We start from the raw sequence: 26,289 nt of genomic DNA, 5'->3' as shown, positions 1-26,289 counted from the left end.
AACGGAAAGTTTGTGTGGACGGAGGAGGAATTTGTGGAGTTTTTTAACTTAAATTAAGGAGAAACAAATAACCACTATCCTTGACAGTAAACAACAGAAAAATACCAGCATATATCAAGAGCTCCGCGTGGAAATGTGTAGCAGGGGGTTTGAAAAACCATGGACTGCATTTAGAAATACATGGAAAAGTCTGAAGCAGCAGTACATGGCACAGTTAGAAAACTCGCGCGAGTTAGTAGTTTTCACCAAAGTCCGTACTTTTGATGGAAACACACATGATTCAAATTTCTTTTAATGCGCATTTCCCAATGATTCAAATCACTTTTGGATGGAAACATGACTGCTGCTTGATACTTAAAAGAATATGGGCACCTTACTGCTGGGCCAAGGGGAGGATTTGGGATTGAACAATTTGTTATGTTATGTTATGTTTATGCATTTAGCAGACGCTTTTATCCAAAGCGACTTACAGGTAGGCAGATAGGGTAAGGGGGTCTTGCCTAAGGACCCCTACTGGAGGTAATACCTTTCATGCAGGGGATTTGAATCCAGGTCTCCCACACAGAAGGTGGCAATGATACCATTGCACTATCCAGTCCCGAACTACTAATTCCTCTGCTTTTGTGGTAAAAATATGCCAGTAGGTGCTGCACAAAATATGATTTCATGAAAATAAAAAGATTTGTTTTTACATGCTGTGGCAGAAACAGTAGCTTTTAATAACTGTCTTAACAGGCTATCTTGATGGACACCAACTGCTCAATGAAGACAAGGTCCTACTCTACACAGGGGAGTTGCTATCAAGGTGAAAACATGGATCCAGAATATGATGATTATGATTAAAAGGACACCAGCCGAGTGGGTTAAGCCTTCAGAGGATCTATTTTGTTGTATAAAAAAAGAAGAAGCAACACAAGAAAAAAAATTAAATAATACAGCCAAGATATTTCCATGTGAATGTTCTGCATTCAGTTATCACTGTTCTGTGTTCTCTTAGCAGTTGTACTGGAGCAAACCAAAGTTGTTCTTGATATGTGATTGCAAGCGCATTGTGTGAGAAAAACTTTTAGCCAATAGCCTTATTCAGTGAGAAGATGTGTCAAAAAGCACTTTTTAAACAGGGTAGGTGGAGAGTGCTGAGCAACAAATGTGCTTAAGTGGTTCATTTTGATTACAGATCTGTCTTAATTCATGTTTTGGTCATGGGTTTTATCTACTATGTGTCATGAATACTGTTCAGAGTATTACTAGCAGAATTTGGTGTTCAAGTTGGTGATTTAATGGTTAATTGTGTGCTATGTCAACAAAAAGTTACTTTTCTTCTGTTTTTAATCCATGACTATATATATATATATATATTGGGCTTCATAAAAATGTAGTGGAAAGAGGTGAAAAATCTTGCTATATTCACAGGTAGAAAGAATTTCTTTAAATTATAAATCTGAAGAGAGATACTACTTTACAACACAGATCATATGCAGCTTCTGTGCTGATTCGTACGGTGAGCCAACAACAGTGGAAGAGCAGCACTGTAACTGACAGCTGTGTAGATTTAGCCAGCAGCATCTAATGGGGTTAGTTCATGTCTCCTGATGACATAACCCATCATTTTCATTGTGTTTCTGCCCTCAGCAGTCATTATTGTTATTACCTGCATCTGTGCTTGCTTTGCTATAATAAGTCAGAATGTCTGCTGTTGAAAAGGTCTGTTGTCACGTGTGACAGGTAGTTTGTGGTGAGTTCCTCTTACAGTATATACAGTATTAATGTATACAGTTCATTCACAATGGGTTTCACCATTATATATTAAAGGAAAAGTTTGACGTACCGGACATTTGTATGTTCTTGTGATTTTCTAGAAGTTAGATGATTTCTACCATTGAAATTGTATGTTTCTATGAAGCTTAAACACACTGTTTTTGAGCATATCTAAACATAAAGTTTGGAAAGAAAACAAAGGATTGGGGATCCGACGACAAGTTTGACAATTACTGTTTGCATTTCATGTATATTATTATTACAACTAGGAAATGTGTGCTTGGTTCTCTCCTACTTTTTGTCAGCGCCATGTATAGAAAATGTGAAGTTGTCATCAGGCCGTAATGAATTTTTAATCATTGTTTTGCCTCATACGGAGTACGGAGTAAATTGTAAATACTTGTAGCTGCTCAGTAACAAGTTGTACCAAATCAGTAAAGTGATTCAAAATGTCATCATCTGACCAAGATGGACGTTACAACCATTTGGAGAATAGACAGCATTAGTCATATAAATTGTAAACACGACAGCGCCCAGAGCTGATCCTTGTGAACACATCTTGATGGTGATAAGAATTCCAGCTGGAACACATGAGCAGTTTTCACAAAGACAGCTTTGAAGTCACCTGAAAACAATTGAATCCAATCCATTATTACACAGTGTCTAAATGAGCAACTGTAATGAAAGCTTTTGATAGATTAATGAAAACAGCAGCACAATGCTTCATTTAGTCTATTCAAGAAACAGTATAATTTACAATCAGTGTAAAAAAACAACACAGACGTCTGAAACCAGACTGCTGATGCTCATAACAGAATATCTTTTTAAAAAGGAAGAAAAAAAAGTTCAAATATTCACAACTGGTTCTAGTGGAAGAACATATTGAATATATATGTTACGCATACATGTTAAAAACTGCTGGGTGGAAAACATAGATGAAGTTTGTCTTAATCAAGACTGAAACAGATTTTCCTCAAAAAATTGCCTCCCCATCCCTCATTCCCTCTATCCTGACCGATGTCTCACACTCTGCAATGTCATCTATCACTAAAAGCTGCCACCACCACATATGTATTTCACTGTGGGGGTGGTGCTTTTGGGTTATTATTGTTGCTTTGTGCCAAATGTTGCATTTTCTTTGACAAAAAAAGAACATTTTAAAAATGATCTTTTATTTGACTAGAATACCTTCTTCCATGTATTTAAGGAGTCTTCCAGTGCCTTCTGGTGAACTCCCAGCATGCTTCTTTCTTCTTCTTTTCCATTATGATCCTCTCTGTGGGGTGAAGGCTTCAAGTGGTCCTACTGACAGACATTCTAGTCACTAGTCTGTTGCATTTAATCCCTCAACTTCCATTTTGACTAATATTTTCACACAATTGCTCAGGTCCATAATCACGCAATTTATCCGACTTTTTTTAAAAAGGTAACATTTACTGAAGTTAACACGTTGATGTCCAAAACCTATCTAATCTATTTTAACTTAAATACAAGACTGATAACTTTAAAAACACAATAAATTAAACTTGGCATCGCTTTGTTTCTAATTTAAGATGGATATACATGCATTATTATGATAAAATGTGATTTGTATATATTTTTGCCCTTTGTTTATTGCTACTTATGATTCAGTGTAGTTCTAAGGTTCTGCCCTCCAACATACAACTCATTCATTATTTAATGAGCTTTGATGGATAGTTAGAATTTTTGCTCCTAACAAAACTCTGCTTCTCAAAATCATTTAGAGAACTGAATTATAAATTAAATTACAAACATTTGCGTTCATATAGTTGAATAAATGTTTTCCTGTGCTATGATATACTGTATTTTGTTTCTTTTATTTATATATTACCTCTTAAACTTTCTAATTGGCAATTAATTGTACTGTACTGGGTTTCTGCATAGATGATATGATTGTATAAAACTAACTGGAAAAAATCTAAAATGTGACCAGTTATACAAAGCAGCAATTAACACAGCTGACATTCCTTACTAGAGCTGATGAATATTGGTATTAATTTGTGTTTTCTTTTAGATTAAGATCGGATTTTATTGTCATGCATACACATGAAATTTGCCCTCCGCTTTTAACACATCCAGGTTGGCACCTGTTGAACATGCACATGCACAGGGTCACACACTCATAGAGACAGGCGCCATACACCGGAAAAGTGGGCAGCCAATCACAGCACCCGGGGAGCATGGGGGTATGGTGCCTTGCTCAAGGGCACCTCAGCCATGGAGGTGGACTGCCACCCCTCCAGCTGTCAGTTTAACTCATCTTTTTGAGTGGCAAGAGTGGGAATTAAACCACCAACCTTCCAGTTATTGGACGACCCACTCTAAGCACTGAGCCAGGGCCGCTCAACCAGGGTTCATATCTCATATCATATTTACTGACTCATATCAGTAAATGAGTCCTCTGTATGTTAGTTTTTCCCTTAATACTTAAAAACACGCAAAAACACAATATACTCTATCAGATGTGGCTAACCGGAAAAAAAGCTGTTCTCTCTAAAAATATCATTTGAATTAAATGGCAGTTGGCTTTTCAGCACCATTACCTTTTGGTGCATTTTAAACACTGAGCACTCCAAAAAATATTGGTGTTTGTCTACATCTGATTTTATACCATTGCCATGACAGTTCCTTCTGAACAAAGAAGTAACACGCATTTCTTTTCAGTATGGTCACAGAAATACTCAAGTCGATTGCCTGTGCTGCCTCCTAGAAGACAGCACAATGTGTTTCCATGATAGGGGAATGTGGGAGCAGACACACTGTAATCAGCCTGTCAATCTCAACATTGGGCTTCAATTACTTGGCAGATGCTCACACAATACCTCCTCTTTGCCAAGACAATTGTCCTTACAGCAGTGAAGGTGCAGGGAGAAATTTCCTCAACAAAAACATATGATAAAGTGAACTAAATCACCTGTGATTAGAAAGTAAAAGTTATTGCAGTCTCCAAGAGGGGGGTGACGTTTGGCGCTTACTCATGCAGTTCACATCCTGGCAAAGTGTAATAGCAGCGTCTGCCACTTCAAATCTGAAACATCATGTTTCAAGCCTTTGAAATGGCCCTTTCCATAGACACAGCTCACAGTGTGCCAAGTTGCAACAATCACAGCTAATGGCACAGCAGCATGTAGAATGGTACCGACAGCCACATGCTTGCAGCATAAACAAAAAAACCAGATTTTAAACTAACATGGATCAATCAAGGAGAGAGAGAGGGAAAATAAATCTCTTGGAACTCTATACCAGTAGTTTCTTTAATGAGTTCATGGTCTCAGTCTCTTGAAATAAATTCCAGTTAGAATAATCTGTCATATTAGTATCATAATGTCTTAATCTAGACTGTTCGGAATGTCATCTTATGTATGTTATTACCCTGTATTTAGGTTGCAAGTTTACCTGAAAATATTATCGCGCTACTTGTTTATGACTGGTGTGCTCATTAAACCACAAAGCAGAGTCATGGGTAATCGTTTGTTCTTGTTTATTTAAGTTCTGTACAATGAAGCTTCATTAAAAGCCTTTGTCAAAAAAATTGTGGTACAACATTCCTCAAACACACACACACGCACAAAAGAAACAATTACTTTTCTGACCTGCTGAAAGCCAAAGTGGGCAGTCATACAGCATGTGGAGTTTTAAAGGTTAGGGCTTTCGAGAGGAGGGAGGGGCAAAAGCATATGAATACAAGTTCTTTGGAAAAGTACATGGTAACAACAGCAGCAGCAAGAGCAGTGCACCCCAGGCCACCAGAGATGTTCAAAGTAGAAGTCAATGCCTCTTTCTGGGTCCTCATTGGTCCACACAATCCCCCAGGTTATATTAGCACAAATATGGGCACGCAGACTACACGTTTTCAAAGAAAATACAAAAGAGAAATCAAAGACATGGGGTCTCCTTGATAATCAGTTTAATTCCCAACAAAAATATTGCACAAAAACTCACGAGACAAAAAGGTACAGCAGCCAGCGAGCAAACTTTCTACAGAAGCAATACAATTATTACTGTTAAGAGCAGGAATAGAATGCTTCACTTTCTGTTAATCGGACTCATTGGGTCTCTTCTTCAGCTGTGAATCTGCCCTTTTCTCACTTGTACTGGCTGCTGTTCAGTGTATTTTGGGTGACGGCTGCTATTTTTTCATTTGTTTGATTGTTTTTTGTTCTACAAGTAAAACTTAAGTTGGGGAAAACTTAAATGAAAATGAGCTTGGTATTATATTGAAGATGTGTTGAACACCACGTCTTCCTCATTACTAGGTTCTAGGCTCACAGACTGACTTAACTTAAGTATATTATCAGTCTACACACTCATCAGCGCTGTAGTGGTATGAATGAGAGGGAAAACTAAAAACAAGTTTCAAAGTTTCTCTGAAGAAGATAAATGGAGGTAAGGCCAATGTGTTTTAACCTGCTTAATGATGCAGCCAATTCTTTAGGTCCTCCTCAACTAGTTGTGTCATCAAACTTATTTGAAAGACAAGAGACTAGCTTTTGCCACAGCACAGTGCAGCATAAATGCACAGGATATCTCTTAGGATATCGTTTAAAATGTTGGCTTAACATGTGCTCTTCCGCTCCACTGAAATGTCTGTATGTGCTTGTGAAATGTTAACAGTCCTGACAGACTCATTAACACCTCATGAACGCAATTTCTGTTTTTGAAAAACCAAACTTGATCATTCTCATTTTCCACAATGAAAAAAAGGGACGTCACACCATAAAATATGTAGAGCTTTTCCAGTGTTGAGAGAAGATTTTTCCTCTTCATGCATTACAGTAAGAAAAAAGGTTTTCTCAGAAGATCTATGAGAAGCATCATGTTTTAGGATCACAGTAATAAGCTGCGTTAATTCTTGAGGATTTTAAAAGACGAATGGGGTGGAAGCAGGATGAAATAACTGTCAATGAACAAAAAAAACATTCATTTGGATAAGAAAACAACTTTTGAAGGCATGTGATTTCAACTAAACTATTCCTCAAAGCATGGAATTCAAATCATCCTCATACTGCACAAACACAAATTAAACCTCCAGCATAACGTTCACTCAGGGATTAATCTGAAGTCAATAATAAGCATTTCTAAAACTATATCCAATGTGCCAAATGACAATTTAATATAATGGAGGGGTGTGCTGAATAAAACAAGATGAAGTGACTGTATTATCTACATATACACACACATACATCTTTTAAACTAATTACATAATCAGACATACTTCTAAACAATACAGCAGGCCAAAAGTCAGAGGCTAATTATTTATAAGCATATCACAATTACACAGCCGCAGAAGTAAGAGCTTCTTGAGCAGGCAGAGATGCTTCTAAAATCCAAATACATTGCAGTAAAGTGCTTGAAACAAGTTATGCATGAACACTTGCATGGTACTTAGACAAATATAATTTTCCATCGCAGTAGATCCCTAGAGTTTTTATTTCTCCTTCATTGGGGCTCGTTACTCACAGCAAACCAGTACCAGTCAAAATTTTGGACACACAACTCATTTGAAATTGATTGCAAGGAGTGTCCAAAGTCTTTGAACTATTATTATCCTTCTCCAACATTAAGATGATTCAGACGACTATACCAAAGAAATGTGCACATTTTCAGAAATCATTCCATTGAAGCAGTTGCAGAATAGAAAGCAATATGACTTTAATGTTAAATGGTAGTTCAAAGCCAGAGACAAACAAAACTAGAGAATAAACACACAGCACTACTGAGGGCAGATAATGGTGATCCTTTCAAGTTTCCCTTTAAAAACCTGCATCACGCTGTGCAAACCAAAACAGATTCAAAAATCCTCTGGAAGGACAATCCTTCAACCATCCATTCATTTTCATGTGAAAAAAATGTGTTAATCCAACACTGGACCTCAGCATCCCCAGTGTTTAACAGGAACTGCTGAAATCCTTAATATCAAATTCACAAAGTGGACATTACGTTTCTGGGAAGCAAAGTCCCAATGTAAATGTTCAACTTCTTTCTGTTTTTTTCTAATGAAACGCCTCCACACAGATCTGCTCCTCAGTGATGTTATCCAGTAATTGCACCTCAACAGGGCTGCATATGTCACTGTCATAGACGTCCGCTCCCATCAGGGCTTCTTCCTCCAGGCCCTCTCCTTTGCCTTTAAAGCCTTGTTGCTCTGATGGAGAAGTACTCTCCACTGACTCCAGGTCTTCTATGCCTGCCCGGTAGTGGATCATTAGCAGGGTAAGGGCTTGAAGTCTTTCACCAGACTTGGCCAAAGCAGTACTGATAAGGGCCTTTCGCCGTGCATCTGTGGCTTCCCTCTCTTCCATCAGAAGGGCATTATTATGCTCCAACTCCTGGTCAATTTCCTGCTGTAGTTTGTCCAACATCAACTCCAGCTTCTGGGAGCGCTCATCTGTGGGGAGCCCTCGGTACAGGTCACGGCCTATCTCTTTCACAGCAATGAACACACTGTCATCCAAACCACCCTCCTTTCGTACAAGTTTACTGCTGCTACCACTGCTGGAGGGCTGCTTTGATGGACTGGCACCACTGGTGTAGGTCTCAGTATCACTGCTCTCATTGTCAGACGTGTTAGGTGTATGCTTGGGTGAGGGCTCCACCACTCCAGGCACCACATCAGTGACCTGCTCAACAAGTCGAGTCTTCGGCACCTGCCGAAGATTAAGCAGGCGGGAGCTGGTATTGATGATATGGCGCGTTAGGCCAGTTGCCCGGTTTATGGTGGATTTGGCTTCTGGGTCAGCTCCACGTCGTTCAGCTGCTGCCACACAGAATGGATTTTCAGAGAGGCACTTATCCTGGCACTTCTTGTGGCAAACATAGGTACAGATCATACACTGAGATGCTGCCTTGGTCCAAACTTTTTTCTTGCAGTATTCACACCAGGTAGGGTTCTGGAACTGGGTGTCCTGGAAGTTGTGACGAACCTCTGTTAACTGCATGGCACTATAGGCCAAGTCATCACGTGGCACTGGGGGGGTAGGTTCTTTTTCTCTATCCTTCAGATCCTCATCATGGAGGCTCCCCTCTCGCTCCCTTTCTGTAAGCCCCACTGGACACTCCAGCTCACCCTCAGCTAAGTAGCAGAAGTTTAAGGTGACATCTCCATAGCACAGCTTCTCATTAAAGCCCTTGTGAGTACTGAGACTGCGTAGTGCTGTACGGCTGACATTAGCTCTGGGTTCTGGAGGCCCCAATCTGAAGGTGCTCTGGTATTCTGCAGAAGATGTGGCCATACACTCCATAGCTACATGCTCCAAATGTAGGCTGACATGACCCAGGCACAACAAACTACCAAGCTTAAAGGGATCTTTGCACCACAGGGCAACATTAAGGTACTTATGGTTGTTCTCTACTTCAAACACCACAGAGGCTTTAGGCCAGCGTCCTGTCTGGTTACGAAACATGCTCTCAGGGGATTCCCAGAGTGAGTGGTCATCTAGACTGTCTCGTGTGCTGCAGGAACTCTCTGAGGCTTTGTCTTTTGCTAGATCAGCCTTGCTGTTGGCCACAGGTGAAGGACCTAGCATTTCATCACTAGAATCTGCTGGCTTGTTAGACTGCTTTACTTCAGACTGTTTGACACACATCTTTTCTGTGCTAGACCTGTCCTCACTAGCTCCAGTAACTGGAACTTTTTCTGGAGATTTTTCAGAAACACTGATGGTCGTTGTCAAAGCAGGAGCAATGGTAGAAATAGTAGTTGCAAGAGAATCAACACCTTCCAAAAGACTGGTTTCTGAGGATGCTGATGTCAACCTTATTTGAGGTCTGGGTGGCACTGGGGGGCGAGAGGGAGGAGGTGGAGGAGGGACAGTGGGGCGTTGCAGAGTCTCTCCTGTATCACTGGTCTTATGTGGTGAGGGTTTGGGTGATTCTTTGGATTGGGTCTTTAGTGGCGACTGTAAACCCACAAGATTTAACTTGCGGTTGAGAATGGGTGATATGGTACCAAGAGGCTTAGAGGCCAAATTTGCCACAGTCCTTTTAGGGCTCTGGTTCACCGTAAGTAAAAAATCCTCCTTGGTGTCACTAGTGTTTGTGGTACTGCTGTTCAGTCCACTATTCTGACTAGGTTTGGTGTCCACAATCAGCTCCTCAAACTCAGAGTCCATGTCTTTGCTGTCAGAGATATCAGAAAGGGTAGTGATAGGGGCTGGGTCCTCCTCATAACCTCCAGGCTGGGGAATGAAACCCGTTTCCTCTAGCTGCCCAAACCCTTCCTGTAGAGTTCCAAGGGTCCCTAATGACGGAGTCTGATTACGAACTGGTCTCTCATAAAGTATCACTACCCTGTCTCCAGCTTGCTTCAACAGTTTGGGCACTTGAACCGATGATGTCACTTTGACACCTGTCAAATAAAAAAGCACAGGGCATACATTTTAGATCAGTAGTTCAAAGAGCTGTTGCATGTTTTTTTTAAAACAAGTTCAAAGAAGTACACTTATCATATTACAGTTTTTTTTGTAATATTATAAAATGTTTTGGTTTTTAAATAGTTACACTTCAGACCTCCAATAGCAATGAGGCGATCACCCTTCTGTAGGTCGGCCAAGGCTGCAGGTGAGTTGGGTGTGACAGTCTCTATGCTGACGTGCACTGCATCCCCCTCGCAGGCAGGGACATGTCTGAATGTCATCCCTACACTTCCACATGGTCCCTTGATCACCTCAGTCTGATGCAGACATGGAATGGGAGAAGATTAAACAGTTAAGAACATCAAGAACATTAAGAGCATGGTTCTATGTTATACATGTTACAGAACAATCCATTACTAGAAAAATGTGTGTATTGGTAATGTCTGTCACGCACATCAGACAGATGGATAAACTTTTCTTCTGCAGGGGAGCTTACATTGAGCCTCACACTCTTGTGGAGGTCAAGGTGTGGCCAGTGAAGTGAAGCTGAGTGAGCTGCTACTTAGAGAAAAAAAGTGGTTTCATCTCCTTTAAGTTTAAAAGTAATTGGATGTAAAAATATATTAAAAAGTTATATTGTTTTTGCATCATTTTATCATTCTGACATTAATATTTGCATTAAAATGTACTTGCTGTAACATAAAGCGTGGACATTTGTGGGTGCATTCATGGAGATTACTGTATATAACATTACTGTTTAAGAATTTTTTTCTTTAGCAAAAAAACCCCACAAAATTTAGACAAAAACAAAAAGAACTGATCTGTTTTTGTTCACTGCTATGTATATTTCTTATTTCAACAAGTATTGCTGACATTAATACAAATATTGATAAGAAAACTGCATTGACAGTTTTAAAGTCCAACTATGACATCCTGAGCACTGTGGCAATTCTGTGCACAAAAATAAAAGCTGCAATTAAGTCTAGCCCCAGCTGACTTGGACAGTCCAAGTCACATATCCCATAACACACCTGTTGTGATGCAGAGGTGACTCATTGTATGTCCGTTAAGTTGTACATTAAATTTCAACTTGTACACTGTAGACCCCAGAACAACATCCAAAGAGCTGCGGGCCTCACTTGCCTCAGTTAAGGTCAGTGGTCATGATTCCACAATAAGAAAGAGACTGGGTAAAAATGGCCTGCATGGCAGAGTTCCAAGACGAAAACCACTGCTGAGCAAAAATAACATTAGGCTCCTCTCAATTTTGCCAGAAAACATTTTGATGATCCCCAAGACTTTGGGGAAAATACTCTGTGGACTGACGAGACAAAAGTTTTTGGAAGGTGTGTGTCATGTTGCATCTGGTGTAAAAATAACAGAAAAAGAGCATCATACTTAACAACAGTAAAATATGGTGGTGGTAGTGTGATGGTCTGGGGCTGTTTTGCTGCTTCAGGACCTGGAAGACTTGCTGTGATAAATGGAACCATGAATTCTGCTGTCTACCAAAAAATCCTGAAGGAGAATGTCCGGCCATCTGTTCGTGACCTCAAGCTGAAACGAACTTGGGTTATGCAGCAGGACAATGATCCGAAACACACCAGCAAGTCCACTGGCTGAATGATGAAGACTTTGGAGTGGCCCTGACAAAGTCCTAACCTGAATCCTACTGAGAAGCTGTGGCATGACCTTAAAAAGGCGGTTCATGCTCGAAAACCCGCCAATGTGGCTGAATTACAACAATTCTGCAAAGATGAGTGGGTTAAAATTCATCCCCAGCGCTGTAAAGGACTCATTGCAAGTTATCACAAATGCTTGATTGCAGTTGTTGCTGCCAAGGGTGGCCCAACCAGTCATTAGATTTAGGGGGCTATCACTTTTTCACACAGGGCCATGTAGGTTTGGATTTTTTTCCTCCCTCAATAATTAAAACCTTTAAAAACTGCATTTTGTGTTGTCTTTGAGTAATATTTAATTTTTTTGATGATCTGAAACATTTAAGTGTGACAAACATGCAAAAAAATAAGAAATCAGGAAGGGGTGAAACACTTGACACTGTATATGGTGGGATACATCTGGGCAAAGAAAAGAACTAAATGGGTTGAGCGTGGAACAGAAGGAAAAGAATGAAGATGGTACAGGTGCCTCGATTAAAAAGGAGGACGAACATGATGTGGGTAGACGGAGATGAATGACTGTAATTTCCCTTGCTGTCATTTATTACAGTCCAGCTGGAAGGAAGAGATTGAGTTAGGCCTGGCCATGAATAAGCAGATGATCTATACAAGTTGGCTCACAGGGAGGTAGGGCTTGGGTTTAGCAGGTGGATAGTTAAGATTTTCCCAAGCCTAAGGGTAAGTCCTGCTCTACACTCAACTAGTAAATGACCAACTAGGACAATTTCTTCTCTTAATCATTACATGTAGAATTCAAATAGATAGCTTTTCTTGTGTCAATTTCAAATCAATATTCAAATGATGAGTTTGAGGAGGTTTTTTTTTCAAGCCTTATTTATGCAAATTCATCAGGATATCATTAACTGCACTCATGATGCTCATTTATGAGATGTCACCATTACTGATGAAACAGAACTGCTATGTACAGCTTATTTAACAAGTATTTGAATAGTGATATCAATTTTGTCATTTTGCCTCTGTGCTCCACTGCAACGGATTTGAAACTGAGTAACCAGAATATGATCTCAGTGTATGCTACGTCCACAAATAGACTAATTCTGATTTTAAAAACTTGCTCTCTCAAAGGCTGAAACAACCTACCTGTTCAGTAATCTAAAGCCTACATAATGATTATAATGCACCTTCAGCTTTTAGGGTGCAATGACTGGTGGATATTTATCATTCTTTTTTTTTATATAGCACCATATCACAACAAACATCTCAAGGCACTTCCAAGATACAGTCCATTTCATTGCAATGCAACCTTAATCCAATCATTTGTTATAACTATGGATGTTCAAATACTTGCACATATCCTATCCATACAAAGATCCTCTACCTCACCTTTTAGCATGAATGTGCTTACATTATTCAAGCTGAAAGGACAAAAGTTGACTTCAACGGTTACACTGTGGGGAACCAACCTGCGGTTGGAAACAAAAAGTCATCATTCAATAAAAACTGATTTTAACGAGAAGACGGTGTTTAAAATTCAGGTTAGTTGTGCTTATGGTTAGGTCTGTGTTTTTGAGTGTGTGTGTATGTGTCAGGTGAAACTTACTGCAGATAAAACCAAATCAAACCAATTTCATAGCTGTAAGTAGTTCTTTTTGCCCTCACTCGCTGATGGGCCTTTCAGGCCCTTTCTGTCTATATTAAGAGTAAGGGGTTAATGTAATCAGTGCCAATTAAAGCATAACTGAACAAGGATTTTTCTCCATTGCACCACTTCACTTTTTGTGTAAGGACTCTTTTCTTTTGGTAGTTGATCAAACATAATAAGCAACTGCCAGCTGAATGTGATGAAGATTTCCTGTTGATTTTGACAGCATGTAATCTTGAAATAATGAAAATAATTCTTGCCACATAGCCAAGTTTTCTATGAATAGTACAGTTGTTTTGCATTAGTATAATACGATTCTGTTTATTTTTGGTATGGATTTTTCATGACAGGGCTGTAGTGGGAAGAATGCTTCTTATTTCAGCTCCAGCTTCAGATTAGTTCAAATAAAGGATTAAAATTTGTCAGTCCAATGTCCAATAATAATGTCTAAACAAGCTGGCCTTATTTCTTAACCACCACAATTCACTGCTGTTGGCACATGGTGGCAGGGACTTTCGCAGCCAAAGCCAGCTTCTGTCTGTGCTAGACTGACTTTCAGGATGGGGACTTATTGAGCCATTCGAATAAGAACAGACAAAAGAGAGAATAGGTGCTGAGTATCGGGAAGGAGCAGCTTGTGGTTGTGTGTATACAGCTGCATAGTGGCTTCACTGTGGCCGCGGTGCCCTTAAATAGATTTACAAAAAAGCATGCAAGTCCATTCTGCTCAAGTGCAAATAGTGGCAATCTCCCTTTAACACACACACACTTACAACACTAATGTATGGACAGTCACAGACCCCTTTATGTACCCAATTGTGAAGGTGCTAAAAGATGTCCTGTGATAAGACTGGTGCTCTCTAACAGCTGCACTGGTGTCTGAGATATGAAGCTGGAATTTCACTGACTCACATCCTGTGCATCTGGCCTGCTGGTTTATCAATAAATAAACTGCCCAAGTATATAAGAAGAAACTCAGTACTGGTCTTGTACTGGTCAAATGTAAACATGCAAAAACAGTTTACATTGGACTAGACCTTCAGATTTGAATTGTTAACACATTATCAGTCCCACCAGTTTAAAAAGGCATTTAACTTTATAGATTATGTGACACTATCAACCTTGTTTTAAAAACAGCTTGGGTTTGTTAAGAATGCAGTTAACCTTTTGTAAAATACTATATTTGCTGCAAAGAATTCTTGATGATACACACAGTGTAAAGGGAATCGTGTGACAGTACAGGCCAACAATTTTCAAAAAATCTACATCTATACATGTATAATTGTAAGTCATATTATACGGAGGGCATCAACCACGATATTTTGCAATTTTCACGCCAAAAGTGGCATGTTTAAATGTTTGCTTTTTTTGCTAAAACAAGCTAATTAAACCAATTCACACTGTCAGTAGCAGTGCATTTACTTCCAGTATTCTGAGGGCTACAGTACATTTAGAAGGGGTCCAGAAAACAAGCCTGTAACTACAACAGCAGCAAAGGATGGTATTTCACTGTCAGGCAGCTCTGACACAAATTGGCTGCGAGACCCATGCTTACACACATACAAAATCATAAAATAAGAAATTCCACTGCATTAATCACGGCACACGCATGGACAGATCACAGTAACGTTACAAGGAGTCTAACAGGTGAGGATATATATTTCTTTGTGTTTTAGAACAGAACCACTGTGGAAGAATTAGTACATAAGATTTGGTACCTTCTTTTAGAGATTAAACTAGTGATTCATAAACCACAAGAGCTTAAAGTGAAGGTTTCAATAACCTATTCACAAGACTGATAACTAACTGCTATTTACGGTTTCTGGGGTTAATTACATAATTCATATTTGTTCATGGTAATAATTTTGCTTAGTAGCGCACAAATCCAAACAGTTAAATGATAAAAAACAAAAATAGAAATCAATCCTTTCTCTCCTGACTTTCCAGTGACATGATGGTGGTTTAGTGCTTCTCCAAACTGTAGAGTTTAATTGTTATGTAGTGGTGCTTTCTTCAGGGTGGAGCAGCAGGGACTGCGCTAACCTTATTAACATTGACTAAGACAACAAGCAGCTCCTGGTTCCTTGTCGCTGAGCAGCGAAGCCAAACAAAGAACATAGCGACCTGAACTGCCTAGATGGAAATAGAGCAATTCACCATCTATTTCAGCAAAGCCAGCCACTCTTTTATCTGCACTGCCAAAGAGAACAAATGAAAGGTTAATATGTTCAAATTGCAGCTATCACTGCTTTAAAGTCTTCTCCTTTACCTCCGGGACAGAAACCCAGACAAGTCTCCCTTTGATCCCTAAAAAAACCCCAAAAAAAACAAAAAAAACACACTTTTCGTGATTAAATGCAGGCTAAAACTAAAGGTGATCCAGCTTTTGCAGTGGTTGCCCCTTAGCTGTGGAATAGTTTACCGCTGCATATACAGTCATCAGAAACTCTGAACCTTTTTAAATCCTCTCTTAAAACCCACCTTTTCTCCCAGGCTTTCTGACCTAAGTGAGACAAAGGTTGTCTTTTTGTGTCGATTGTATATACCTTTTTCTGAAATTGTCTTTGGATTTTATTATTATTCATTTATGTAAAGCTCTATAAATAAACCTTGACCTTGATTAAAGACCCTCATGGTTTCTTTTACACACTGTCATATTATAGGATTTAACCCATGCAATGTGATCCCATATAGAAATTCAACAAATGTTGCACTTCTGTTTGACTTGCACCATTTTTCACATATAATAGAATGTCCCACTTACAATAAAAAAAAAAAAAAAAGTTAAAATCCTAAATCTGGGGATGGGGACAGATAATATTTCAATGATACTCATGTCATTATTTATTTATTTATTCTCAAGCCGGTTCTTTTTTTATACCAAAACAATTACACTACATAGTTTTTAAGCATCAGCAGAACTGCTTATTATCTGAAATCCTAAACAGAATAAACTATGGGTTTATCGTCTTTATCAAATCCATACAGATAAAGTGAACAAAATTCTAAAGTGATTAGAGTATCAACAGACATCTTGGCGATTCAAAATCATTTTAGCCCCATATCTGAAAAACTCCATTTTATAACTTTTTACTTTTATACCAGATTACCAAAAACTACAACGGCTTTCTAAAGTATTCACTTGGCGTTTTCCACATTCATTCTTTCAACCTGAAATGAAGATGTTTTGTTTTGGGGGTTTTAAGATTCTGTGTAATAGAAAAGTACCAGTACCAGTGTCACTTTGTATGCTATTCAGTTCCTGTATAACCAAAGCAACTGCTGTGTCCGCATTCTCTGCAAAAAGTCAAGCTTGTTTACAGTGCGTGTTGGACCTCAACAGGGCTGTGTTTTTCATGGACAGGATCTCGAGGCATATTCAAGGAGGGAGACTGTCTGCTTTGGGAACCTTGTTGTGATGTAGTTCTGTCGCAGCCAGGATGAGAGTCAGCCCATCCAAATCCAAGGCCATGGTTATCAACCGAAAAAAGATGGGAGTGCTCTCTCTGGGTCTGGGTTTTTCTCTGTCAGCAGTAATGAGGATGTTGTGCAGGTTTGTTGTTGCTAAGAGGAAGCTGAGCCAAAAGGAGACGCTTTTGATTTACTGATCTTTGTCCATCCATTCATCCATCTTCTATACCCGCTTAATCCAATTTAGGGTCATGGGGGGCTGGAGCCTATCCCAGCGGTCATCGGGCGAGAGGCAGGGTGGCCCAAATCCAACTTTTTTGACCATTTGTGACCCATATCTTCATAATTCTGTCGGCTCTAATTGCACAACAATTCAGAACTGATGCACACATGTAGCATCCATATTTACTTCCATATTTATTTAAACGCAGTGTGACGCCAAGTCTTCATCACACTGGAGTCTGAAATCCGACGCGCTTAAATTATATTGTGAACAACCGCAAAATAAGATTTTTAAAAAAAAATCGTATTTCAGCAAAAAAATTGGAATTGTAGGAGACTTGCAGATGTAACTGCTCCACAAAGTAGTGATTTTGGAGGGGGTGCTCAGGTTTTTTGGGGGATGGGTTTTTGTTATTTTTTGGTGTTATCATCTTCATTATGCATCTTCAAGGATATTGGCATGTTGTGTAAATTGAATGATCTCCCCCCCCCCCATTTTCAGTCACATTTAAAATGTTGATTTGCAATTACCGTAGTACGCATTTCCAGCACTGCCAACAGCAATAAAGGAATCAATAAGTTCAGAGGCGTATGATTCTAATGCTTTGGAAAATTCAGGTCTTGTTTGCAAATCCCATCCCTCAATACAATTTCATCTATGAAGATATTATATATCTGCCCTACATGTGCATACAAGAGACTTCACCTGAGCTTGAACTTGCTACAGCTTGCTACAGTTTGTATTTTTGTGAGTTTTTCAAAGACAAATACATATAAAAAAAGGGGGGAAAAAAGGACTCCAGCTAAGGCTCACAATTTCCACTATGAACACCCAGTAAATAAACTTAGGTGGTCAAGCTGGAGGCTGATCTCAAATCCCGACTTTATGGATAGCTTGAGTGGAGCAGCATCTTCTGTTGCTTGGCTGAACATCCTTCTGGTATCCATGCTGGTGAGATGGAAAGGTAGGGGTTCAGCAAATTCTTTTTCCTGTCACTGCACTGCTTGGTAATTTAATCTAATACCACATGTCAGATCAATTTGTGTATGGTTATAGGGTACAAGTCGCTGCAAGGCAAGTGCACTGCAATTCCCTGCCACATCCAATTAGCATCCCCAGTGGTCATGGGGGTGGGATGAGCTGAGGGGTGGAGTGCATGGCCAATAGCTGCACAGGTGTTTGTGTGGGTACTCATTGGGCAAGCATTATGTGTTCTCAAGCACAGTGTGAGAGACAGGTATTCAGCTACAGCATGAAGTCTGCACCAAAACATACTATTCCTTTAAACATTCTTATTACTTAAGAGAGAGGATGCTTAAAAACAAAAAAAAATTTTTTGTGTATCTTTTGACACATGATCACACTATAAAGGGGTCGGGGTACTTTTCTAAAGAAACCATACTAACTTGGGATGTCATGAGAAGCAACGAAAGTACTACATTTCCAGAAACTTTATGTACCCATTATATACAAATAATAGATCTTCTGCTTAGTTAATATTAAAGCATTACTAAATGCAGAAAAACAGAAGTTCAATTACTAGACATTAATAGTTAGTCAGAAATGTACCCCATCTCCAGTTATAATTATCTCCATAACATTGTGATCATATTACATAGAATATTACATGAAATACTATACACAATAGTGGACAGGTACCATTGACAGAACCACATCCAACCTAAAAATAAATGGAGGCTTAATGTGTTTTTCTTAGCAAAATCACTCTGATATGTATTTCATCTGGGTTTGTTGTGCAGCTCAATCTGAATTTTCAAGTTGCCTTTTTAATCATAGGATGCAGGTTTCAAAAGCTTGAAGAACAAAGGAGTTGTTATGGAGACAGGCAAACAAAAAGGTGTTTTGGCCAATTTGCACTTGTATGGGCAGCAACAGTGGTTTGGTCGCCCACACAGTCCCCTTTTGTAGAGCTGTCACTGTCCTGCAATTGAAATATAATGATCTGCCATGACTGTTACATCATCCTTGTTAAGCAAATGACAAGTACATTCTCAACTAGTTGCACTATCTCGAAAAAAAAAAATTTGTTTGACTCTTTATCAAGTTGGCATTTTGGTTTCCTCTCCTTTGAGCACCAGTACACATCTGTCATGCAAACACTGAGCCTTTTCCTCTCCTCACCTAACTCACAAAGTGTCATTTTGCTCCATAGAATCTCTAAGATGCAATGTGACAGCTTGACCACATAACATTTACTTATCATTCATTTCACATTTGGACATTTTGTCACCTTACTTCAGCACACAAGTAAACAAATCTGCAGGTCTTGGTGTTAGAAGCATCTGGTCTCTGCTGGACCTTTTCACTGCCATTAAAATGCAGCAACTCAAAACAGCCAACAACACTCATTCGTAAAGTTCACAGAAAAAGCCCAACAACACGAGACATTTTTTATTTCATTTGGCTCTGCTGCAGCCCATTAGATACTGTATGATATCATTTTTGTTATAAATCCCACATAGATTAAGTGGTTACCATCACTCTAAATATTAGTGACAAAGCAGAGGAAAAACAGACAAGCCTACGTCATGTCAGTTGTCAGATCTTTGTAGATGGAAAGAAAGGTCATTCTAACTAATCTTATAATTCAGGAGCCTGTATCATCTCGGAGTATCTTAAAGATTACAGAGTGTTTGTTAAACCAACGTGAACCTACCGTTTACAGCTAACACTGCTGGATGTTGTTCAAGATACAGAATCACAAGGTCAAAACTATGACCAATCATAGAGAAAAAAGAATGTCAGTTATACTAAAATGTTAATATTGTGCTCTGATAAGTTCCTGCTATTTTCCTGCTAGGGGTTAGATGACATAAAAACTGATGAAAATTTAAACGATTATTGAAATAAACACAATATGCTGCTCCTGCATACAATAAATTATTATCAATAGAAAATATCTATAATGGCACAATAAATAAGTTTCTAAATGTTGAGCAACCAATCTCTGTCTCTCAAATCATGTTTATCATTTGTATCATTTGTTGGTTTACAGTTCATCTTTCATTAACACAGAGGAAACAGCATCAGCATCAACATCACAGCCAGCAATGCCATTCATCAGAACAGTAGCTAAAGAGTTGTGTTTACAGTCAATGTATATTCTTCACATATAACTCAACTATGGGGTTACCTTTACCAAGCTGCTGCAGCTGAAAGGATTGTTTTTTAGTTGTTGCTTTTTTTTCTCAGAAGTGAATGGGAAAAAAAAGGTCTCTGTTAACTGTGTATTAAAGTAGGTCACTTTTAAGTCCTGTAATGAACATTGTTAACAGCAGCAGCAGGGGCATAAAAGGACCTGTAACCTCTATAATGTCAGCTTGAGAGACACAGGGCCTTTTCACATGTGCCGTTGAGATGCCTTTGTTGCTCATGTAAGAAAGTACAGAGGTAACGTTGGGGTTTAAAGTTGAACTACTGCTAATGCGTCTCGGAGCCAGCAAATGAAGGAGTTACACTGTCGACGCGAAACATGCTACTTTAACCAACGAAGGTGGTGTTGCTCAGATGATTCTGCGATGCCTTCTTTATGTGTGAAAGCACACACTAGTGTGAGCTGAGTCACCCATCTCTGGCATCAGCTTTAGTCAGACTAACATGTTTAAATGCATTTTCTATCGTCATATAAATATGCTTTAAATGCTATAAAATGTTTCATTTTCGGATTTTTCTAAAAATGATAATATGATGGCTAATAATAAATAATAGATTAAAGCTAAATCACATAATTGATTAAAGTATTTATCATCTAATTTTCCACTGAAATCACCCATTCTTGGCTAAAGGCTATCACTTATTAAAAATCAAAATAACACGATATCAGGAAAAATATTAAAGACAAAAAAGCATCAAATTACCTGCGATTCTTCCAACTCCTGTCGTTATTTAATTTCTAACCTCACACTCTTCTTCCTTTTTTCAGCTCATGCTTGGCGTTGATGTTTATAGAAACGTATTATTCAGCTATGTGGATGCTCACATCATTGTCTTTACAGTTGTTCTCAGTGCGGTCGGCCCCTTAAGTAGAAAAATTGTTTTGAAATAATTTAACTTAATATGTTAAAATAAAAATATGTAACTAAATAAAGTTTAAAAAAAAGCAGATTAAGCGACAAAAATGGTCATCCATTTCATCTGGATGAATCCTCTTTTTCTACAACATGTAACAATACACATATCTTAGAGATCAGCAGTTCTTACCACAGGATTGTAGATGTTGGGTAATTTTAAGAGAAAAATGAAAATAAAATTGCCACATCTATGGCACTAATGTACTGCAAAAAACAAGAAAATACAAACACATTTTTAAACATTATCTCCAAATAACCCAGTACACCAACAAATGACATTCAGTATCATATCAAGATTATCATCCAAACAGAGCAATAAATTCATATTTTCTTTGGGAATGTTGCTTCTATAAGGTACTATTGTTGTCAACTGCAAGTATTATTTGCAGCTGTAAGTGCTGACCTATAAGCCATTTTCTTTTTCTACAGAGAGAGTACGCTTATAGGATCAGAAGAAAAACATTCCAAATGAAAACAGCAAGAAATCTGTAATTTGGTTGTGGCTCTGCCTGTCATGCACATGGCGGCTGGTCTATTGAGTTTCCTCTGAGGTGAATTGATCAGTGGAAGAGCGATTAGAAACAAACAGCTTGTGGGACCAACCTCTCATGTCTTTAATCTGCTTTTCTCTGTACAGCCAGCCGTTGTCAAACAAAATTAGAATGGGTCATTTAATTGGCACGGCAAAGCGGAAATGAATGATGAATGTGTCACCTGTCACATCTCAATGTGTGTGTTAGAAAAAATGACAAAGTTAATGCACTCACTTAGGTGTTCTCTGATTATGTGCGAGATGTGCATGTTGAGTTTTTTGCACTGCTTCGTCTTTTTTTTTTTTCTTTAGATGAGGGCAAAACATAATTACTTAGGTCTTGTTTTCAGATTTAAGGCCCTCCTCAGAGCACCAGACAATTATAATACACTGTCAGGAAGGAAAATGATGAGTCCTAAAATCATTCTCCTGCGCTGAGCCCGAACATCTGCCAGATTAATAAAGAACTATCCTAAACCAAACAAAAAAAAGGTGTGTGCAACAGATGGTCTGCACCCAACAGAGCCCCAACCAAATGTCATGGAGTCAGCCTGGAACAAGGATAACTTTAGAAAAAACTAAAGACAAAAACAGAAACTCTCGAACAGCTTATTTGCTAAATTCACTTGAATGCTCTGAATAGTGCACTAAATTTTTAGCATATATTTATCTACACTATATTGCCACAAGTATTTGCTCATCTGCTTCTACACGAAAATGAACTTAAGTAACATCCCATTCTTAATCCATAGGGTTTAATATGAAGTTGGCCCACCCTTTTATTTTTCTATTAACCTTTATTTATACAGGTAAAATCTCATTGAGACCCAGGGTCTCATTTGCAAGAGAGACCTGTTTTAGGCAGTAGCAAAACACAAAGTTACAGATGAACTGAACGTACAAGAGACAAAAACAAAACAGGAACATATGATAATTAGTAATAATAAAATTAAAGAAAAAAGGAACTAGTTAAGTACAGTACATGCGCAGACCCCACTGACTGTCTCACCAGCCTTCCTATAAGTAATTTGAAGTCCTCTAGTGAAATAAAACTGGACAGCTTCAGCTTCTGTTGGAGCCTGTTCCATATTACAGGCGCAGCAGAGGAGAACGCCTTTTTAACAAGTTCAGTACGGACTGAGGGGATGGCAAATGCGATGTAATCCAGGGACTATGATCAGACTGTTTCCGTGTCAAGTATGTGGACAAATAGAAGGGGAGTAGTCCAATGATGGATTTATAGATAAATAGATACCAGTGGTTCTGCACATGGAAAGAAGACCAGTCAGTGAGAGAGTACAAAGTGCAGTGATGTGTAAGGGGTTCACAACCAGTTATGAATCTCAAAGATCTGTGATATGCAGCATCCAGTAGATGTAAGGAGTGAGCAGAGGCATTCATATAAACAACATCACCATAATCCAGGAGTGGCAAGAAAGTGGCTGCAACAATACGTTTTCTTGCATTAAAAGAAAAACAGGCTCTATTTCTAAAGAAAAAATTAAACAGTTTTAATTCAACTTTGCCGCTATAACAGCCTCAACTCTTTTGGATAAGTTTTCCACAAGTTTTAGGAGTGTGGTTCTTCCATTTGTGAGGTCAGACACTCTGAGGTCCATGTCTTTATGGACCTTGCTTTGTACACTGGTGCGCGGTCATGTTGGAACAGGAAGGGGCCATCCCCAAACTGTTTCCACAAAGTTGGGAGCCTGAAATGGTCCAAAATCTCTTGATATGCTGAAGCATTCAGAGTTTATTTCACTGGAACTAAGCTCCTGAAGAACAACCCCACACCATAATCCCCCCTCCACCAAACTTTACACTTGGCACAATGCAGTCAGACAAGTACTGTTCCCCTGGCAAACCCAGACTCCTCCATCAGATTGCCAGATGGAGAATAGTGATTGGTCACTCCAGAGAAGCGCATCTCCACTGCTCTAGAGTCCAGTGGCGGCGTGCTTTACACCAATGCATCCGACATTTTGCATTGCACTTGGTGATGTATGGCTTGGATGCCGCTGCTCGGCCATGGAAACCCATTCCATGAAGCTCTCTACACACTGTTCTTCAGCTAATCTGAAGGCCACATGAAGGTTGGAGATCTGTAGCGACTGACTCTGCAGAAAGTTGGTGACTTCTGCGCACTGTGCGCCTCAGCTGACCCCGCTCTGTCATTTTAAGTGGCCGACCACTTTGTGGCTGAGCTACAGTCATTCCCAACCGCTTCCACTTTGTTGTAACACCACTGACAGCTGACTGTTGCACAGGTTGCTTCCTATCACGGTACCATGCTGGAATTCACTGAGCTCCTGAGAGCGACCATTTCTTTCACAGATGTTTGTAGAAGCAGTCTGCATGTCGAGGTGCTTCAATTTATACACCTGTGGCCATGGAAGTGACTGGAACACCTGAATTTAACTACTTGGATGGGTGAGTGAATACTTTTGGCAATATAGTGTATGGTACTGCCTTTTGTGTGTGGTGTTGATAGATGAAAGCTTTTCATGGTACTATTTTTCCTTAAATGTTATTTTTACATACACTGCCTGTCCAAAACAAAAAAAAAGTTAGCAAATAGGCAAGAGCCTCCCATTGGGTAATTACAGCATGAATGGTTATGTTTCAGCTGGCAACAAGTTATTTAACCCTAACTGATGCAGTGAGTACATTCTCATTTCTTAAACAACCATTTTGGAAGACACATAACGTGGTTGTGTAAAATATGTTAGTCTGTTTGATAAGGGTCAACTGGAAGGATAGTGGGGAACCATCATCTTTGAGGGAGAAATCTTGAATGATCGTGATCGGTGATCACTTAAACGTTTGGTGAAATCAAATTGTAGAAAGAACAACAGCAGAACTCATGTTTAATAGTGAAAGTAAGAGCATTTCAACACGCAAAATACAATTGGAATTCAAGGGATTGGGACTGAACAGCTGTGTAGCCCTAAGAAAACCACTAATCAGTGAGGCTAATCGGAGAAAAGGCTTCAATTTGCTAGGGTGATTGGACTCTGGAGCAATGGAAGAAGTGTGGTCTGATGAGTCCAGATTTACCCTGCTCCAGAATAATGAGCACATCAGGGTAAGAAGAGAGGTGGATGAAGTGCTGCACCCATCATGCCTAGTGCCTACCATACAAACCTGTGTGGGCGGTGCTATGATCTGGGGTTGCTGCAGTCGGTCAGGTCTACGTTCAGCAACGTTATGAGCCCAAAGAATGAGCTCGCCTGACGACCTGAATATACTGAATGACCAGATTATTCCGTCTGTGGATTTTTTCTTCCCTGATGGCACGGGCACATTCCTAGATGACAATGCCCGTATTCATCGGGCTCAAACAGTGAAAGAATGGTTCAGGGAGCATGAGGCATCATTTTCACACATGGATCGGCCACCGTCAATACAAGATCTTGGTGAAAAATGAATGCAACACTGGACGGAAATAAATGTTGTGCCATTATAGAAGCTTATCGAGACGATGCCACAGCGAATGAGTGCTGTAATCAGAGCTAAAGGCAGTCAAACTAAATATTACAGTGTGACTTTTTTTTGGACGGGCAGTGTTTTTTATGTCTTAAATGGCTTTGGGTTAAAAATGGGTAACAATGTTTGGGTTTTTTTCTATCAAAGAAAAACACCAACAAGCATAAAGTGGTTTTAATATTTCACCTTATGTTGGGCATGATAACAACAAGACAATTCCAAATATACCAATACCTATCAATCCTGGCAAAAAGTCTTTCTTTTGTGCAAATGAATGTCCCCAAATAACATTTGTTGACCTAAAATATTGTCTACTGGTCACTTTATCTATGAAATTAATACAACTTGAAATTAATTAAACGTGAAATCTGTCATACTGTCATAAATTATCTTATTTTCACATCATGCTCCAGAGCAACCCTGAATGGAAAATGAATGTGTGGCTCGACTGGATTAAGAGCGAGATGACTCATTGTTGTAGGGTGGGTGGGTGTGTGAGAGTTTGTGTGTGTGGCTCCTCATCAACCAATTGTCTTTCAGTGGGTGTCCATGGCAGATTAAAAACCCAAAGACACCCCGAGTGAAACATCAAACAAGCAGTGTAATGAGAATAGAAGGGTGTGTGGGTGTGTTGCATCTATTGGTGGTGCAAGAGAGGAGCTAAAATTCCATGTATGAAATTGACTGTCCAAATCAGTACGGTTTTAATTATATATCGCCAACAAAGGTCATCTCAAGGCACTTTAAAGATGCAGATCCAATTATAATCCACTTCAAACCAATTCATTGAAAACCAGTAACAATTCAATTAAATCAAACTCTTTAAAAGACAAATAAGTCCAATCCGTGTAATGCCAATTCATAAGAAGATTGCCTACATTGAGCACTTCTTTCACCACTTATGTAAAAGAATAGAGAAGAGATGACGCAATACTGATTAATAAAAATAAAAACGTCTCGGCTGTGCAATTCAATACTTGAGACTGGATAGGGACATCCCTAATTATTGCTCTATATTTTCTGTTAATTATAAGCTATACCACTGGTACAGCAGTTACAGTTAGTAAATATATCCTTAAGCTGGAGCTTGTGATTGAGTCAGAACTGGACGCAGTGACATTGAGGATGACA

The 26,289-nt window shown here is 39.1% G+C and overlaps 2 protein-coding genes across 2 annotated transcripts in view; one reads left to right on the top strand and one right to left on the bottom strand.

Annotated features, from left to right (window-relative positions):
- Positions 1-1,832, top strand: part of slc18a2 (solute carrier family 18 member 2) — a 31,763-nt gene extending 29,931 nt beyond the window's left edge. The window contains exon 16 of the mRNA XM_072391576.1: positions 736-1,832. Coding sequence (XP_072247677.1) covers positions 736-843 — 108 coding nt within the window. The 3' untranslated portion in view covers positions 844-1,832. The remainder of the gene's footprint in view (positions 1-735) is intronic.
- Positions 1,833-5,243: 3,411 nt separating this feature from the next.
- pdzd8 (PDZ domain containing 8) overlaps positions 5,244-26,289 on the bottom strand; it is a 74,308-nt gene continuing 53,262 nt past the window's right edge. Inside the window, exons 4-5 of the mRNA XM_072391567.1 lie at positions 10,288-10,450; positions 5,244-10,126 (exon numbers count right to left, since the gene is read on the bottom strand). Coding sequence (XP_072247668.1) covers positions 7,773-10,126; positions 10,288-10,450 — 2,517 coding nt within the window. The 3' untranslated portion in view covers positions 5,244-7,772. The remainder of the gene's footprint in view (positions 10,127-10,287; positions 10,451-26,289) is intronic.

Source organism: Leuresthes tenuis, unplaced genomic scaffold (genome assembly GCF_036924035.1).
Source record: "Leuresthes tenuis unplaced genomic scaffold, fLeuTen1.0.hap1 SCAF_8, whole genome shotgun sequence".
Classification (NCBI taxonomy): Eukaryota; Metazoa; Chordata; class Actinopteri; order Atheriniformes; family Atherinopsidae; genus Leuresthes; species Leuresthes tenuis.
Note: the sequence above shows the minus strand (reverse complement) of the source record. Positions and strands in the feature narration are given on the sequence as shown.